The sequence below is a fragment of the Staurois parvus genome, unplaced genomic scaffold, assembly GCF_062004578.1.
Source record: "Staurois parvus isolate SC_StPar_1 unplaced genomic scaffold, SC_StPar_1.0 ptg000818l, whole genome shotgun sequence".
NCBI classification, from domain to species: domain Eukaryota; kingdom Metazoa; phylum Chordata; class Amphibia; order Anura; family Ranidae; genus Staurois; species Staurois parvus.
In genome coordinates this window covers 7,843,249-7,861,980 of record NW_028318614.1, presented here as the reverse complement: position 1 = coordinate 7,861,980, position 18,732 = coordinate 7,843,249, and the positions used below count along the sequence as shown (strand labels likewise).

Here is an 18,732-nt window from a genome sequence, read left to right as displayed (position 1 = left end):
AGGTGAGCAGCCTAGGGTGACAACTCCGTGCATACTGTGGATTGAGTGAGCGTTGTCACCCAGGCACAGTAAATGTGTTAGTAGGAGGAGTATTAGGTGAATAGAGAGGAAAAATGAACCTAAAAAAGAAAATGAGTGCAGGTATTTTATCTAAAGGCAGGTAAGCTGCAATGTATTATAATTTTGTTTTTGGTTTTGAATACATTTTAATGCTCAGCCCTTCCTGAAACAGGTTTAATATTGTAAGGCAGGGCAGTGAAATAACAAACTTTTGTTAGTATTTGTCACCTGCTTGTCCTGCTATGTCTAAGCAGGTAGTTAAAATATCTGTTGAGCATTTTCTCTTTGCCATTAGAGTTTGTCTACAACTGTCTATAGTTATCTACAGCTGGCAATAAATATGTGTGTATATGTATGCCTGCACTTAATAAAACATAGATCAAAGTGCAAAGGCCAATAACAAGCATTAGCAATGCCCTTTCACTATCTTGCTTATACTAAACTACTAAAAGTAAAATGTGTTTACTATACAGCATTGCACTTCTTAATGCCTTGCTGAAGAAAATTCTATTATTAAGTTTCCTAGATCGCAAAACTATTTAGTGCCTATTTCAAGGGCACATATAAACATACAAGATAGGCAATTAATTCACCTTATGAATGTGTTTTATCTGCCTTGCTTTACAATCTTGGGACACGCTTTAAGCCAGCTTCAGTGTTCTGCAGGGCTGTTTTACAGACTGTTTACAGTCTTTGTTCAGACAACTCTTTCCACTTTTGTAGGGTCAGACACCTTTTGACGTTGCAGATGACGGTTTAGAGTCTGCGCTGGAGAAGCTGAAGGACAAACAGAGTGTGGTGAGCTGATGTTGGGGCTGTTCATGGGGTTTAGGTATACCTGTCAGTGGGGCCAACTTATGTGATTAGGTTTTCCGGTATTGACTTGCCTTTGAGGGACCTTGGTGCTAAAATTTGGTTTGCATACAAAGTAATACTTACAGAGAGAAAATATTTCAGCAGGGTGTCAGAACTGAAGATTATTTAAAGCGGAATTTCACCCAAAAGAAGAAGTTCTGCTTGTTTGCATTCTCCCCCCTCCTCGTTACCATTTGGCATTTTTGGGGGGGTGGAGGAGGTACCTGCTTTTGACAGGTACCATTTCCAATTTTGGTCGGTTTGCCTTGGGAATCCGAGTGGACGTTTGCCCACCCTTCCACCTTCTCCTTCTCCCACAGCCTTCTGGGACACATCAAAGGTCACAGAAGACTCGGGAACTATTCACAAAACCCAGTGGGAAAGCGGCTGTGAAGCTGCATGGCTCCACTACATAAAGAATCTGCTTTAGTGAAGACAGGCTGGATCCCTGGACAGCTAAGTGTCCTTATATTAAAAGTCAGCAGCTACAGGATTTGCAGCTGCTGACTTTTAATTTTTTGGGGGACAGATTGGAGTGCTTCTTTAATGATGTTGACATTGTGCCTAACTGTCATGCTTATCTAGTGGCTTCTTACTTTAGCCAGAACAAGTATGTAGATCAAGAGTTTGGAATTCACTCCCTGCAAAAATTCTACAGGCTAGACACTCAAAATTTTCTGAAGCAGCCAGGCAGATCGTATTTTTAGAAAGATGCCCAGCACAGCAGCCTGCATAATTCTCTGAATACAAGCTCCTTTTAAAGGACATTGGAGTTATTCTGTCTTAATGGACAATTTATAGAAAACACTAGGTTGCCCTCAGCTGCACTACACTATATCACATATCTTTGTACAACGGGGGATATTTTTCATTCAGTGCTTTTTATCATTTTAGTATTGGCTTTTTACTTCTTTGCATTATGTTCCAGTTACGTTTGGAGAAAATGAAGACTGCACCACAGATTATGACCCAGACAACTCCCCCAAACCAGAATGCAGCTAGTAGAACAAGAAGGTCTGTACTGGCCATACTATGTTAGAGTGATGAATGCAGAATGTGTTGGAATGGACAGTGTGGCATGGCAGCGTTGCTGTGGTTTACACGATGATTGTGTTGCATGAAAGTGATGGCCACACGTGAGTCATGCAGCGTGTCACGGTGGAGGTGGTGGATATCACAGTGATTTTTCACTGGTTTGTGTGCTCTGTCCTGCACTAGTTAGTGTCACATGGGAGATTGGTGCACAGCGAGGTTTGTTCACAGCGTGATCTTTGTGTGTGCTCACTTGTATGTGTTGGGTGACACATGGTGTGCTTCCCGGGGCACCATGCACTGACCCCTGCATGCTCCCTGCCTCCACCCCTTTCTCAAATAGGAGTTCTATTTCTCGTCTGAGCAGCCAGGAGAAGTTTGCGCTACGTGTACAGGACAAAGAGCCCCGAGCTCAGCCCCTCGCCACAACCATACCCGCCACCCAGCCAATTGCCTCCAGTTCTGATGAGTCTGGTTCTGATGCTGAATCAGGTGAGCCTTCTTTCTCTCATTGTCTGTAAAGTAAGAAGGGATTTTGTTACTCGTATTTTTTATTTAAATGAATTTAGGTGTTGATAAGGAATTGATTTATTTAGATATCTCAAAGTGCAGCAAAACAATAGTACAATAAAGAAATCCAAGCTTTGCACAAAATGCCATAAAAAAATATTCAAATTGCAATAAATAAATATATAACACCAAACGTAACCAAATAGGATTATTGATAAACACCAGTCCTTTGTTTATATCAAGTCCTCAATCCTCATATACTGTGTGCATCCACAAAGATATCAGTGCATATTTTCACATGCGTGCTTTTCATCTGTGCTCCAATAAAAATTATATGTGTGCTCCCTCACTGTGTACTGCCACCTCTCACTGCTGCCGCTTACTTCAATAATTGACCTACAAACAGGTAAGGTCAACATGTGCTTTCCCAGCAACCTGGGGAAATTCACTGCAGCAGTCCTCCAAAAGTGTCTGACAGGTCTGTAATCCACTATGTCACTCAGGATCCAGTCCAAAAAGAAAAAATACATAACCTCTCATGGTGAAGTATAAACCTACTCAGTAGCTTTGTTAGCCCAAAGAACAAAAACAGACTAACAAATAAAGTGCACTGAATCTCCAGTGCACAAGATAAAATTGCCTGTTTAAATTATCATCACATTGCCCCCTTAAGAAAAGACGAAATTGGAAATGATATATAAGAAACACGACCCTAGACTTCCGGGCATGATGATATCACATGGCTCTGCCCCAACGCGTTTCATCAGTGACTTGCGCATAGGAATAACCTGTTTAGAGATGTCAAATATCCATCTGTCTTCACTTACAGCAGTAGGGTGCACCATGAGTTCTGAAGGACAGTTAAGTGTAGGTAAGGGGCAAAAACCATACACACAGGAAGGAGTAGCCACCCATACCTTTAGCGCTTTGAACCCAGGTACAATGAGCAGCCACGTAACTGCTGTAACATCTGTTAAAAAACCATTTAGAGACATTTTTTAAAATTTTTTAGATATATGTCAGTGTTGTGGAGGTTATAATAATAATCCTAGTCTGTGGACTTGATAATGGTTTACATAAGGTTTTGCCTTCCTTTTGTAAATCTTGTTTGTTGTATATGTTATGTTTTTAATATTGGTTTCTCTTTGCAGAAAAAGTAAAGGCTCAAGAAAGGATCAACAACTTGAACAATCAGTTGCGGAACCTTTCTGGAACAACCGCAAAGAAGGTGAGCAGGAAGAGCATGGTCAGCATGGGATCATATATTCTTTGTAGTCTTTTCTCCCCTTGAAAGGGGCCAAGCAGATTGCCCTGATATTTTATGCAATAGCTTATATGTACACTGCTCTCTGTAGACCCCAGCTGTCCAGGAACAGGAGAAATCTGAGCCTTCATTGGGCTCATGGAGAGCCTCTCTAAAGAAGACGGGTAGTTCTGGCACGCTAAGTTCTGGCACCACCTCTGAAGAAGGCAGGAGGGCAGCATTGCCTAAATCTGCTTCCAGCTCCCAGATATCAGATAGAGTGTGTATTACAATGGACCATCTAAATGGAACGTTATTCCACTTCAGCTATTTATTTCCAGCTTTCACAAAACTTCTCTTCCCTCTTTTCGGTGGATTTGGGGCTCTTTTACTTGTTTTCTCCTTTAATTCCCATCTCTCTGCTCTTTATGACTTTGCTTCTAGGTTGCATACTGCCACTGACTGCAAAATATTTCTTGTAGGAAAAGACTGGGGCTGAACTTCGTTTAGCACGGGTGACTCCGAGTCAGAAACTGCTTGGTAACCAGGAAAATGTGAGGTGAGTGTGTGTAAAAAGGAACCTGTACAGAAAGAAATATCAACTGCCATTGCTCATTTTTTTCCTAGATGACTCTGGCTTTAGTACATACTGTACCAAAGCAAGCATGCATCAAAGGTCAGTGAGAGCTAAAATAATCCTGAATTCTGTGCTTGCTCTGAATCAGTAACTGAAAAAAGTCCAGATTTTAATGGTGTGGCATGACTAGTGTTTTGAGGAGAACTTAGCAATGGCAGTCTTTATTTTTCAGTCTGTAAAGGTTTCCTTTTGACATGGAGCTTACATTGGTGCTCAGGAAGTAAGAAAGCCTTCTCTCTGCTGTGAACAACCATCCTCCTACATTAGCATCCAGCTTATAAACATAACTCAAAGCCATGTTGCAGAATTTAGGCACCATTCACACCTTTGTGTTTTAGATGCAGTGAATTAAAAAGTCCTGCTTGGTGCATCTTTCAATGCACTTTCCCCGAAATTCCTGTTTTACATAATTAAATGCTGTAACGCATGTTAGGCCTTAGGCCACCTAAGTAGCAACACCTAAAGTCTTTCAGATTGCTTCCAGTGGATTCTAAGAAACCTACCCTAGCTCATCCAGATTTCTCACTGCCATTATGCCTTGACCCTTCATAGCTCTTTATTCCTCTTTTCGTTAAACTATACATAATCTTCAGTTTCGAGAAATAATGGTAACTGACAGAGTGTAGAAGATCTTTGTGAGGTTGATTTACTAAAACTGGAGAGTGGTTTCTATGCAGAGCTGCGCCCAATTTTGCAAACAACCTCCAGGTTTTTTTTTTTGTTACAGCTTAAATGAACAAACTGAAGTTAGAAGCTGATTGGCTACCATGCACAGCTGCCCAAAATTTAGCATCTCCTGTTTTAGTGAATCAACCCCAGTGTGTTATTGTAGGCAACCCTTATGTAGTTCAGTCATTTTTTTCAGTATATAGTGTATCAATCTGTCACATTGCTTGCAGATTATTATATTCATTCCTTTTGGGTTTCTTTTTTACAGAGACTCTCAATTTAGCCGTGGGTCATTCACCCGCCAGCGTAATGATGGAGATGAAGGACTCAACTCATTCCGTAGGCATAGAGATTTTCTGTCGTCAAGGCCTGAAACCACTCTTCCGAAAAGAGAACCATTATCAAGTAAACCAGATGCTCTTGTGACAAGTGCAAATGCTGTTAGGACCCAGGCAGACACCACACCAAATTCACTTGGAAGGTAACATCGTGTAATTGGCTTGATTTTCCTCAACGCTACTTTTTTCTAATAGTCAGTAATGACAAATATGATAATGTCTGGGCTTCAGCCCCTGCTTTAAAGAATTTTACATTATGTGACACACTTATATAAAAGTTAAACTAACTTGAGTAGCAACTAGACTTATAAAGGCTGTTTGCTAGTAGTTTTCCTTTTAACAAAAAAAAAACAAAAGTGTCAAGGTTGCAATTGCTGCAATTTCCCTCTGAAAATGCTAGTTACTTGGCCCTTGTGAGCATGTTTGTTCTAGGGTAGTGACTGAGAGAGTATGGAGGCCAGCCAGGTAACTAGCATTTTATGAAGGTCAGCAGTAGACCCTGCATTTGTCTCTGGACATATGTACTTTTTTATGGTGCTCCAGGGTCAGTAGGACAGTTTTCTTGGATTTCGTGCGGTCAGTCCACCATTGTAGGTTTCCCATTAAACCCAACAGAACTTACACCATCTGGAGACCCTGAAAACAGACTTCTGGATCTCATTTCAGGTTCCAGCTCACAAATTGTGTACTGTTGCTCCAGAGTCATTTGGCAGATGTGGAGCAGAGGACAATGCTAAGTGTACCTGGTGACGATCTAAATTTTGGAAGGACATTGTTTAGCAGTTGGTGAGAATATCTGTTTTAGTTTCTTTGTCCTCTTTCTTGTAGAAATGCAGAGACTGCAAAAACTGCTAGTACAAATCTAGAACCTATTACCAACTCTGAGACCAAAGAGAGGCGCAGGTAGGCAACTGACTGAGCATTTGCTGCATTTTCCACATTTCTGGTTACTTGGAATGTAACGATAACTCTGTGCACGTTGGCTTGCTAAGAGATTCACATGGAGTTTTGTGACTTCAGGTCTTACTTGACTCCAGTGAGGGACGAGGAAGCGGAGGCACAGCGAAAGGCGCGGTCTCGTCATGCACGACAGTCCCGCCGTTCCACTCAGGTGAGCAGTTTCACCGCCACAAGCACTTTTCATTCTTTGCTATTGCTATACAAACATTCTTTCCACAACTGATTAGTCAGTTTATATAGTTGCCAAGACTTTTGTTCTTGCCAGCTGCCCTGTCCTTAAACCTTTTCTTTCTTTCAGCTGCAATATTTCCTTAAATGATTACAGCTCTTCTCCTGAAACCAGCTTCCATTGTGTATTAAATAAAAATCTTCATTTTGTTACTATTGAGAGGTTAATGGGCTTAGTCACCGTTCATCTGTTTCAGTTTTGACAGACAACCCCTGACTCTTGATAAGGACGAGTAGTTCTGTCTGCTGCTCTAAAAAATGGTGACTAAGGAACAGCATGCACATTTTTTATGAGATAATTTAGGAAGATCTTCAGCTAAATACGGAACCCCTTTAAGATTTCTCGTGGTTGCTTTCTAAGACTTTACATTCTTCTACAGGGAGTGACTCTCACTGATCTAAAAGAGGCAGAAAAGGTCATCAAAGGTCAACAAGATAACAAGCCATCAGAATCCCAGCCAGAGAAGACCCAAGAGGACACTACTAAAGACAACCAACCACAAGCTAGGAGTAGTCGGACTGGTGAAGAAGGGGTGCGTGATTTGTTTGGGGGGGGGGGGGCTGGGGCGGCAGGCGTGTCAGATTGTATTAGTGAAGAACCCATTTGCCAAAAGCAGCTTCCTATTCTTTTGCAACAAACTTATTTTTTGATTCAGGGACTGATGACACTAACCGTTCAAATTTGTTTAGAATCTGACACTTTATTGGTTCCTGTACTGTTTCTGTTGTGCAGACAGAGGTCAGCTGGAGGTCTCGGCTTGCAAATTTGCAGAAATCTGACCTTCTAGGACTGACTACACCAGACTCCGCTTCAACATCTTCTGGGTCCCACAGACGAGGTGTAGGCCAAAGCCTAGAAAGCAAAGGTTAGTGCTAAGGTCGTCTAATTGGCCTTTTGTTATGCAAAACTGATCGGTTTTGAGGTACCGGAATTCACTTGAATATCGCCCACAGAGATGCAGAAGTCCCACGAAGATGAGAAAGAAAGTGATGAGAGAGGTGGTAGAAACCAGGCTGGCGTGCGGGACCGAAGAAGACCAAGAGAGAAGAGGAGGCCTACTGGTGTCCCAGTGACCAATAGAGATGTAAGAATCTACAAATAAGGACACAATATTTTATATTAGGGCATGGCATGACACTGAAAGTTCTTTAAGAGAGCACTTGACTTTTTAGAGTGTGTTTTAAAGGGTAGGATTTCCATTTCCTAGATATAATGCATGCAGTTTTTGATATTTGAGAGCTTTTCTCTGTTGTGGAGGACATCTCTTCACTATCATCTGTAAATTTTCTTGATAAGCCACTTGATGGCTTTGATGATGCAGAGCTTCACAAATAGTAGCCAATGTGTTTAAAAAACGACCAGTGGAAATTAATTGGTTTTAACTTTTTCAGATGCTGTAATCCAAATTTTAGTTTCCCTGTCTCCGTAAGGCTCTATACATATGGTGCTGTTCAGCTGTTTGTCATACCTAGTTTGACTTCCCTGACACCAGATAGAGTATATCAAGCTGAATGGTCTGCAGAGCCTTTTGGATAGATGGGCCTGAGTATGCCTTGCCCCCATCAGGAGTCCTGCTCCCCTGGGGAGCCAGGGAAAGGTCTTTCTTCTTTGGGAGGGGAGCAAAAGACACACGCTAGTGCACTTTTTAGTGTGTGTTCACATGCAGTTTTTTTATTCACTTTGGTGTTTTCTTTTTGTATACTGTGGGCTGGGGCAAAAAGAAAAAAGATCAAGCTGAGTGAGAAGATATCTCCTAATGTTGTAATGTACCATGTCAAAGTGAATGTGGTCTGCAGCTCCTGGCTGCATTTCACATTGCAGTACTGTGCTAAACACAGCAGTGTGTATATCTATTTTAAAGTGGAACTCCAGCTAGAATGTTGTTAATTTGAGATTTTTTTTTTTTGTTCTATGTGCCCTTATTGCCAGTCTTGCATTTTTGAGATTTCCACTTCTACATTGAACTAGCTAGCACTTCAATGCAGTTATTTATTTTTTATACAGAGCGATGGAGAGGATTCCGAAGAAGACGACGAAGCAGAGGAGAGTTTGCGACCTCAGGTGCATTGACATTCTTGATTCTTGCAGTAGTAAATATGCAGATCTTAACTGGGCCAGTACTAGGTTGTGTTATAACATTGGTATTCTATCTGTTAATGCTTCATGGCTCTGGTGCATTTATATGGGTAAGTAAGTTGCTATTATTATATGCCTATTAACACAACTTTGTACAATATTGCTTACAAGCTGTGTAATTGAATTGTCTTTTTTTTTTTTCCCAGGTAGATGGACTTAGTTCTCGGTAAGTGCTATCTGTGTTTGTGTTTTGCTTATAAATACCTAATGCATGTTCCTTGTGTTACCATTCTGTGCCATAACTGGTATAATAGAGATTCAGTATCAAATTTTTATGAGAACACAACTATTTCCTGAAATTACTGAACGTATGGATGCTAGCTTTTAATACTAAAGCTTGCCATTGATACATGCTTTCTGATGTCTGTTCACATAGGTGTGTCCCAGGGGCTGGCATCTGTCCCCTACACTCACTACTGCTAGTGCATTTGGGAAGGAATGGGGTGTGTGTGGAAGGGGTTGGCATGTGTTGGACAGGACTTTGTCAATATTAATTTCCACTTCTGATACTCTGGGAGTGGTTACAAAGTGTCAACAAGGGATGTGCACATTCTGCATTTTTATCTTTCAGAAAGGACGCGGTTTCCAACGCACACACGGCAAGCCGCATAGAAGCAGCCATTGCGGCTGAACACCGGGACACTAAGGACTTCAAAAAAGTATGTTCTGAGCGAAAGTTATATAAATATTGCATGCAGTATAATAAGCTTTAGCTATCACCAACCATACTGACTTTTCAAGGAGAAACTAGGGAAGCATTGATTGGTGGCCTTATCTTTCCAAGCTGATGCTGTTAGATGCTTTCCATGAAAAATCAATATAGATCTTCCCTACACCAATCTACAATGTTATGTTGGACCTTGGCAGCTATTAACAAGGTGTCCTTTTTATTATATTATTATTACACAGGATTCATATAGCGCCAACAGTTTGCACAGCGCTTTACAATGTAAGGGAGACAGTACAATTACAATACATTTCAGTACAGAAGGAATATGAGGGCCCTGCTCGTGGAGCTTAGAATCTAAAGGAAGGGGGAGGTGATACAAAAGTTATAATTTCGGGGATGATCTGGTGGAGGTGATTCAAGTACAGTTCTTAGGTGGAGGTGGGGTAGACTTCCCTGAATAAGTGAGTTTTCAAATGTTGCCTAAAGGCAGACAGGGTGGGGGCTGACCGGACATACTGTGGTAGGAAGTTCCAGAGGATGGGAGAGGCTCTGGAGAAGTCCTGGAGGCGAGCGTAGGAGGAGGTGATGAGGGAGCTAGAGAGGAAGATATCTTGGGAGGAGCGGAGTGGGCGATATCTGCGGATGAGGTTGGTGATGTAGCTAGGGGCAGTGTTGTGGATGGCTTTGTAAGCTGTGGTTAGTATTTTGAATTTTATACGTTGGGTTAATGGAAGCCAGTGGAGGGATTGGCAGAGAGGGGCAGCAGTCACTGATCGGTTGGTAAGGTGTATGAGTCTAGCAGCAGCATTCATAATAGACTGAAGGGGAGGGATAACCTGTGTATTGGTAGACCAGTGAGGAGAGAGTTGCAGAAATCAAGGCGGATTAAAACCAAGGCGTGGATAAGTTGTTTTGTGGTGTCATTGGTCAGAAAGGGGCAGATTTTGGAAATGTTCCAGAGGTTGAGGCGGCAGGATTTAGCCAGTGATTGGATGTAGGGCCCAAAGGAGAGGTCAGAGTCTAGGATTATGCCTAGCACCCTGGCATGAGGGGAAGGACCAATGGTTGTGCTGTTGATCTTAAAGGTAAAGTCATGAGTGGGGGATCGGGGAGGAGGAAATATTACAAGCTCGGTTTTTTTCAGGTAGTGGTGTGACATCCATGCTGATAATTTTGCTTAGTAGATCTGTGATACGTGAGGAGATTAAGGGGGTGAGCTAGGAAGTGGAGAGATAGATCTGGGTGTCATCAGCATAGAGGTAGTTTCGGAAGCCATGGGAGGTTATCAGTTGGCCCAGGGAGGAGGTGTAGAGAGAGAAAAGGAGAGGCCCAAGGACAGAACCTTGCAGTACCCCAACAGAAAGAGGAGGAGCGGAGGAGGAGTTGTATGTGACACTGAAAGTACGCTGAGAAAGGTAAGAGGAGAACCAGGAGAGAGCAGAGTCACGGAGGCTAATGGAATGGAGTTTACTGAGGAGGAGTGCGTGGTAGACTGTGTCAAAGGCAGCGGAAAGGTCAAGCAGTATGAGTATGAAGTAATGGCCATTGGTTTTAGCAGTTAGTAGGTCGTTAGTGAGTTTTAGTAGGGCAGTTTCAGTGGACTGCTGTGGGCGGAATCCAGACTGTTGGGGATCAAGAAGGTTGTTGTCAGTGAGGTAGCAGTTCATACGTTTGTGAACAAGGTGCTCGAGAAGCTTGGAGGCAAACGGGAGCAGGGAGATGGGTCTTAAGTTATTCACACAGGTGGGGTCCAGCGAGGGTTTTTTGAGTATTGGGGGTCACCAATGCATGTTTGAGTGGGGAGGGAAAGGTGCCTGTGGAGAGTGAGAGTTTGAATATGTGGGTTAGAGAGTTTAGGATAGAGCAGGAAGGAGGCTGCAACAATCATAATGGGACAGGATCCAGGGGACAGGTGGTGAAGTGGGCCTTGGAAAGGAGTCCGGTAACTTCCTTGGTAGTAACAGGGTCGAAGGAGGAGAGTGTAGAGTTTGGTGTTGGGCCTGGCATTTTGGTTGCAGGAGGGAGCTTGACACTGGAGATCTCATCACGAATTGTGTCGATCTTGTTTTTGAAATGACTGGCAATCTCCGGTGCAGTAAGTAAGTTGGTGTGTGGAGGCAGTGGGAGGGTGGAGTAAAGAATTAAGGGTAGAAAAGAGTTGATGAGGATTGGATGAGAGGGTCTTGATGAGAGTGTTGTGGTAGTTTTGCTTAGCAGCATGGAGGCTGGAGTTGTATTTGAGAAGAGCGGATTTGTAGAGGGTAAAGTCTTTCAGGGATTTAGTTTTACTCCATGCTCGCTCAAGAGTGCAGCTGCGGATGATAGTTGTTGTAGGCAGATATGGCCAGGTCTGGGCAGGACAGGGGTGCAATTTTATCATAGAGGTGCTCAGTAGCAGAGTGAAGAAGGTCAGGGCTAAGGTGGTGGAGGTTTCTACAGGTAACGGTTTGCTAGTTGGAGGCATGGGAGGTAGGAGGCAGGGAGAGTGTGAAGCTGATAAAGTTGTGATCAGAGAGAGGAAAAGAGATGTTAGAGAGGTTACAGGGAGTGCATAGGTGGGAGAATACAAGGTCGAGGGTGTTGCCGTTGGAGTGGGTGGTGGATTGTGTCCATTGTGTTAGGTTAAAAGAGGAAGTTAGGTTGAGTAGTTGAGAAGTGGCTGAGGTGTGAACATTGACTGGGATGTTAAAGTCATCGAGGATGATGGCAGGCACCTCAGAGGAGAGAAAGTACGGTAGCCATGCCGAAAAGTCATCCAGAAAGCATGAAACTGGGCCCAGAGGCCGGTAGATGACTGCGATCCTCAGGCAAACAGGAGAAAAGAGACGACTATAGTACACTTCAAAAGAGCAGAGGGCCAGAGACGGAGGGGCAGGAAGAACCTGGACTGTGCTTTGTGGGGAAAGAAGAAGTCCGACTCTGCCCCCTTTTCGTCCACTGGGTCTGGGCGAGTGAGTCCAGAGGTGGCCACCATAGGAGAGTGCAGCTAAGGAGACAGAGTCGGAATCCTGGAGCCAGGTTTTGGTAATAGCAAGTAGGTTGAGGGAGTGGGAGAGGTCATTGATAGTAGAGGTCATTGATTGTTAGAGGCTGAGTGGGCATTCCAGAGGGCACATAGGAGGGAGGGGTTGGTGCATGGAAGAAGGGGAATTGAGATAAGAGAGTGAGGGTTGCAGGTGAGACCAGAGAGGGGAGGCTGCTGCTTCTGTGGGTTGGAATTTGATGGTGGAGGGCCAGGGTTTGGGGCGATGTCTCCGGAAGTTAGTAGTAATAGGAGGGTGAGGGAGGTGAGGTGGGAGCGCGATTTATATGAGGGCAAATGCCACAGTGATTTTGCAGTGGTGACATTATGTGGACCAAGATAGAGCAGGAGATAAGTGCAATGATATTGGGAGGGCAGGAGTGAGGGTGATATGTACAGGTTGTGGGGTGGGGAGGAGGGGTAAAGAAGAGAGAGTTTGAGGAGAGAGGGCATTATAGCAACAAAGAAAGTTAGCAAGAGCATGCTGGAGAGAGGAGAAATAACAAAGGAAGGCTGAGGGAAAGCGGTAAGAGAGGAAGGAGCACTTGCAGACTACTTGGGGTGAAGCTCTAATGTTTGTGCTTGCCTTAGTCAAAGTGCCGTGTTTAAAGTGCCGTGACACTTTACGCAAGGAATGCCAGCCTGTCTCCTCGCCAGCCGTCCCAAGGACTGTACTGAATTTATACTTGGATGGACTTGGGGAAGTTAGGCAATAGTTCAATTAAGAGCTAATAAATGACACATGGTGGAGGTGTTCTGCCCTTAACAAATTGCAAGTGGTGGGGGGATGCTTGTTGCATGTGGTAGGGGGATGCTTGTAGTGTTCCCAAAAGTACTGCGTTTCTTGGGCTCCCGAGTTTACCTGTTAGCAACTGTTTGTTAAAACAGGCCATAGAGGGAACAGAATTCGTCCGGTTCAGCAGAAACCAGACAAATTTTGATCCGTCTATGGGCAGGCTGGTTGTACTGAAGTCGATCCATCGAAGTAAAGAAAATTGCTTAATGTATGGCCTGCCTAAGGCAACAACTAACAGTTGGAGGTGCCTAGACTTCTCTGTGAAAAGCTGAAAGGAGGGTTGATTTGTGATAAATGTACTTTAAAGTGCAATTCCAGACCATTGGTTTAGGTAGCACTACAACTGTAATAAAGTCAGAAAGTCCACTGAACTTTACTTTTTCTAAATGTTTACCCTAAAAACTACCAGAATATGGCCAGGATATGGCAGACTCTTGTCACAAGTGTATGTGCTGTACAAACTTACTCTATAGCCCCAGTGGTTGTGGATATAGCTAAATGCTTACCATAAAACCACCAGAATATGGGCAGGATTTTGCAGACTCTACATAAATAGGAATTTATGTAGCTGGATTTGCAGAAGATGAGTGTACAGATGAATAATATGTTCCGGCTGCGTCCCCAGAGCCCTTTTAAATGCAACCCTTGTGACTGCAGTGTATCTTAAATGACATGCTACTCCTGTTATTTGAAAAGTTTCCCCAGATATAAGCCTCCTCACAGCTGCCTGGCCAGGCTTGCACATTGATTTCATTACAGTGTCATTTATTTGGATTGTTTTTGTGTTTCAGCTGTATGAAGATTTAATGAGAGACAATGGACGTCTTCGCTCACAGCTGCTAAACACCCAGAACCTGGTGAATGAAACAAAAGCAGAATTGGAAAGAGCCACGCAGGTAAGGGAATGGCAGTCCGTACTGGAAGCTCAATGCTGAATCAATACAAAGTCTGTCTGCATTGCATTTGGCCACATGAATATATTTAGGTCCAAGTGCAATGACTCCAGATAAGCTTATAGAAGAATATACTTTATTGTATAAAATTATCTTGTTGAATCATAAAATCATTTTGTAGTTATTATATTTATTGAATCATAATGTCGTCATTATTTTGCTTGTTGAATTGTAAAATCATTTTTTACACTAAGGTTTATAATCCCTAGCTTGGCATGGGCTCAGAAAGTCCTGTTGTGTCTGATGTGTCCCCCTCCCCACAGCAGCCCATAGCCATCTTTCACGCTACTAGGAGACAGGAAAGAAAGCCTTGCACAAGCTCTGATTAGGGTGACTTGCAGCTTACATGGAGGTTTCCTTTCCTTGCTCCCAGTGGCCGAACAGATCTGGGGACTCTTTCTCTGCCTGCTTGTGACAGAGCTGGGCCAAGCACCAGCTTCGTTGCATGAGACGTGAGGGAGTTGTATGCTTGTTCATATTTGAAAATACTTGGGATTTTCTTTTCTCCTAGGAGTTTTCCTCCAGTGTCTCTACATATGCCGCTAAAATGTCTAGACTGATGTCATTGGTGTATATAAAGGACTGGAAAGTTACCCCACCCCCCTGCCACAAACACAATTTCTGATTGTATGATCCAATTTGCTCTTAAAAAGAAAAAAAAGCTTAACTATGCAATTACCACACTTTTCTTTAATAGAAAAAAAACCATATTCATCCAATCAATGTTTCATACAATATCATTCCTACTAAAACAAACCCTCCCTGTATATTCAGCATCCTCTGATCCCAACATTGACTCTTCCTCCTCCAGTCCATTGTATTGCTCAATGCCAGTGTTCCACTTAAAATTTACATTTTGTTGGTGTGGAAACATGTACATGCTGCCCTGCCTTCCCGCAATTTAGCTTTTGGTGTCTGATCAGTCCTCAGGCCTGAGCACCTTCACACGGAGATCACAAGAATTGACTTTCAGGGAATGTTGATTTGTGCACAGATCTTTGCAGGAACTCAACTACAAATTACATTTTTTACATGGTCCAGTGCTAATTTATGAGATTGTTGAGTGTGTAGCATTGTTGGAGAATCTAAAGGAGCTTGCACAGACTCTAATGTATTTGGCCTCCCAACTACTTCAATACCGGGCACTTTCACACCCCTTCCTTTTTTTTTATCATTTTTTACACACAAATAGAGCATTCTTTTGGTTGTATTTAATAAATAATTGTTCATACATTTAGATCAAAATATATTCCACATTTCTTTGGTGAAAATAACTAAAATCAGTGTTTGTTATTTAGTCAGTAGTTAGAGTTCACAAACTATGGTATATATCTAAAAATTGATCAATCCTGATGTACTGACAGCTATATCGTGGGCTGGTACAATGATCTGGCATTGGCTGTGTCCACCAGTGACAGATCTCGCCCACAGCACAGCCTGGGATGACGTCATAGGTCGTCCACCCAGAACGATTAAAGTCCCGCTTGGACTATTGCAAAATGACAGCCGGGAAGGACTTCCTGGTGGGAAGTTGTTTAAGAGGAACTGAACTCTGGAAGCTGTGCCATAAAATAGGCAGGCAATTGGAAAAGAACTAGTCACTAATATTGCCTGCGGTCTCCCTGCAGCTAATCTTTCCCAACTACTGACTTACCATGTCTTGTTCTGCACTGTCTCTTGATGTCCTCTGTATTGGTAGAGGCAGAACTTTGCTTCCTCATGTTAGAGCCTTCAACAAGGAGGAGAGAGAGCAGCACAGTAGATCTCCTAAGACTAGTAGTAAGGTATATACTGCAGATGCTGTGCACACAGGGGTGCCTAGGCATACTTGCATACCAGGACGTGCACTGCTCTTTTTTTTAGGAGGAATTTCAGAAAAAGGATTTTTTTTTTCTTTTGACCGGGTACTCCTTAGTCACAATTATTATTTATAAATGCTTGCTATAACATTGCAATTTTCACTTTTTGAGTTCAGTTTCACTTAGACTTTTCCTTTTTCAATCAAATGTGATTTTTAAATTATGAACAATAACCTCCAGCACTATTATCATTCTTTCAGAGGCAGGAAAGGTGTGTTGACAGATCGTTTCTCATCGATACAGAGAAAAAAGTAAGACATTTTATACTTGGTGGCAGTTTTTATGGCACTTTTTATGTTTTATGTCTAAATCTATATCTAGTTCCATATTATTATTTCAGTTTCATGATTTTTATTTTTAATGTTTTAGGAAAAGATGATCCTGGAACGCAGAGTATCTGAACTACAAGAAGAGCTGAAGGTGAGATTTTTTTTTAATTATTTAGGAAACTGCTATGTTTTTAGGAACTAATTCAGATAAACTGTTTGGTTTGGGGGCATGTCAAAGGGAAGAGCAAGCCTAGGTCATGTGACTATGTTAAAGGATCTTTTTTTCTTTTAATTTAAAGCTGTCCCCATAGTGCAGTTGAAGCAGTTCAGGTTACCATTATATGCCAAACTAGCTCATGCTATATAGCTGTTCCTGCACCCAAAATAAAAATTGTTCAATTCTGTTTTGCAGGGAATCATTGCTTTGGCACTCCTCTTGCTTCTACAATGCAATTCATGCACTTTAGTTTTTCAATGCGGTGCTCTCATGGCGTTATGGGAGGCAGGGTTTCTAGTGTTTCAGTTTTTCAGCAAATCCGAATTGGAATACAGAATGTACTTGTGTTTTAGGGGTCCTGGACCATGCAAAACAGGATTGCTGGGGTAATATAGCTGTATGTACACAATTGTTTTACCCTGTTGAAGAGGGCCCAAATGGTGGAAACTGTGTGTAAATGTGGCAAGCAGAGAACTAGTCTTACCTACAAGTTTCCGGCATCTGATCTTTTCCCTTTTACCAACCTGCCATGTCTTAAGTCTGCCATACGTGGATCAAAATTCAGGCATTTCAGCAAGGACAATCCATGTATTGTCAGACTGATTGTACAGAAGTCAGCCTACTGATCGACTTCTGTACAACCAGTGTGTCGGGTTTTTCCCGACAGCTCCCTGTTGTCAGAATACAATGACTCAGTGGAAAGGATTTCCCCATCCACTTCGAGTGTGTGAATGGGGGAATTAAGTCATTTTTTTTCCCTTCACCTTGCTGTTTGAACAAAAAAAAATGAATTTTGCATTGCCTGCCATATTGTGCACTGTCTGAGTGGAGACAGCATATTGGTAGTGGAACTGGACTTTGCTTCCTCATGTCTGAGCCACCACCCTGACTACTGGTATTTTGATAACTAATGTGGAAACTTTCAAGAAGCAGCAGGAGAGTTACAGAAATTACAGATCCACAGAATGAATGAAACAAGCAAGGAGATCCTTGCACTGCAGCTTCCTCTCCAGCAAGGAGACTAGTGAGCAGCACAGAAGTGACTTCATCAAATCTCAAGGGTGTAGCAGCCATGGAAGCAATGCCATAAATTATCTCACACTGCAGGTATACAGCTATTAGTCTCAAGACAAGGAACCGCACTGCTGTTTTTCTGTAGCAGATCGAGACAAAAGATTATTTTTTTGAGCACTGTTTAGGAACAGTTAACATTTCTAAATATTTCCCAGAAGACAGCACTTCAGGCCCACTTTAAGCTTATGGTTCAGTTATTTAACTGTATCATAGTGACCTAGTTAGTCAGGAAAAAGCTACTTTTCCAATTAATTAAAACAATAAAGAAAGAAATCCTAAACCCCTCGTAAAAAATTATATGTTTGGGGAATAATATATTTTCTAATCTGTAAAGGGAGGTTATTTTTTAAGAATTTGCCTAGTGTACGTGCCAAATATGTAATATCTATACTGACCACCTCTTGAAAATGTGAGTTACCTGGCACTCATCCTCTTGGCTTTGCCGGCCCATGCGAGGTATCCTGAAAAGTAAAAATTCTGCATATGCTTGGAACAATAACTCAGAGACTATGGGCAGCATAGTGGCTTATAAAAGTGCTTCGAGTCCCCAAAGGCAAAAGCACTATAGAAAAATAGACGCTAAGGAAACACCTTGACAACCAAGCAGCTAGCATTTTCAGAAGGTCAGTTGTGGCAGTCCACATATTCACTTCTTCTGCAGAAGAACTGGTAAATTGCAAATGCAAGGCAATACTGTAAGTTTGTGCTGCCTGTTGGGTAGCAGTAATGCAACAATTATGTAAGATTAGAGTATAGTCTAATTATGAGTAATTTGCCAGTCTGTACATATTATTTATTACAGGTACTTATATAGCGCCGTCAATTTACACAGTGCTTTACACGTACAGTATATTGTACATTCACATCAGTACCTGCCTTCAAGGAGCTTACAACCTAAGGTCCCTAACTTTCATACATACACATACTAGGGCCAATTTAGACAGGAGCCAGTTAACCTACCAGCATGTCCTTGAAGTGTAGGAAGAACCGAAGTACCTGGAGGAAACCCACACAGGCACAGGGAGAACATGCAAACTCCAGGCAGGTAGTGCCATGGTTGGGATTCGAACCAATATGGTTGGTCATGGATGCCATTAATGTTTAAATGTAGCCTAATTTTTTTTCCCCCCTCACGTGTCTTTTTAGGCATATTTATATTTATTTGTTGTGTCTGATCCCTCAAAGATTAAAGCCGAACTCCCA

General features: G+C 42.4%; 1 protein-coding gene across 3 annotated transcripts in view; it reads left to right on the top strand.

Moving 5' to 3' along the window:
• The window catches only part of LOC149444035 (protein phosphatase 1 regulatory subunit 12A-like), a 51,560-nt gene that overhangs the window by 22,789 nt on the left and 10,039 nt on the right, over nt 1-18,732 (top strand). Inside the window, exons 6-23 of one of the 3 annotated variants that reach the window (XM_089655008.1) lie at nt 784-858; nt 1,844-1,929; nt 2,291-2,439; nt 3,609-3,685; nt 3,813-3,980; nt 4,183-4,259; nt 5,275-5,487; nt 6,173-6,247; nt 6,365-6,455; nt 6,913-7,065; nt 7,266-7,398; nt 7,487-7,617; nt 8,538-8,594; nt 8,816-8,835; nt 9,241-9,328; nt 13,949-14,053; nt 16,170-16,220; nt 16,339-16,389. In XM_089655008.1, coding sequence (XP_089511134.1) covers nt 784-858; nt 1,844-1,929; nt 2,291-2,439; nt 3,609-3,685; nt 3,813-3,980; nt 4,183-4,259; nt 5,275-5,487; nt 6,173-6,247; nt 6,365-6,455; nt 6,913-7,065; nt 7,266-7,398; nt 7,487-7,617; nt 8,538-8,594; nt 8,816-8,835; nt 9,241-9,328; nt 13,949-14,053; nt 16,170-16,220; nt 16,339-16,389 — 1,800 coding nt within the window. Of the gene's footprint in view, nt 1-783; nt 859-1,843; nt 1,930-2,290; nt 2,440-3,608; nt 3,686-3,812; nt 3,981-4,182; nt 4,260-5,274; nt 5,488-6,172; nt 6,248-6,364; nt 6,456-6,912; nt 7,066-7,265; nt 7,399-7,486; nt 7,618-8,537; nt 8,595-8,815; nt 8,836-9,240; nt 9,329-13,948; nt 14,054-16,169; nt 16,221-16,338; nt 16,390-18,732 lie in introns of those variants that run through there. The other 2 variants (XM_089655009.1, XM_089655010.1) reach the window with 2 other exon arrangements.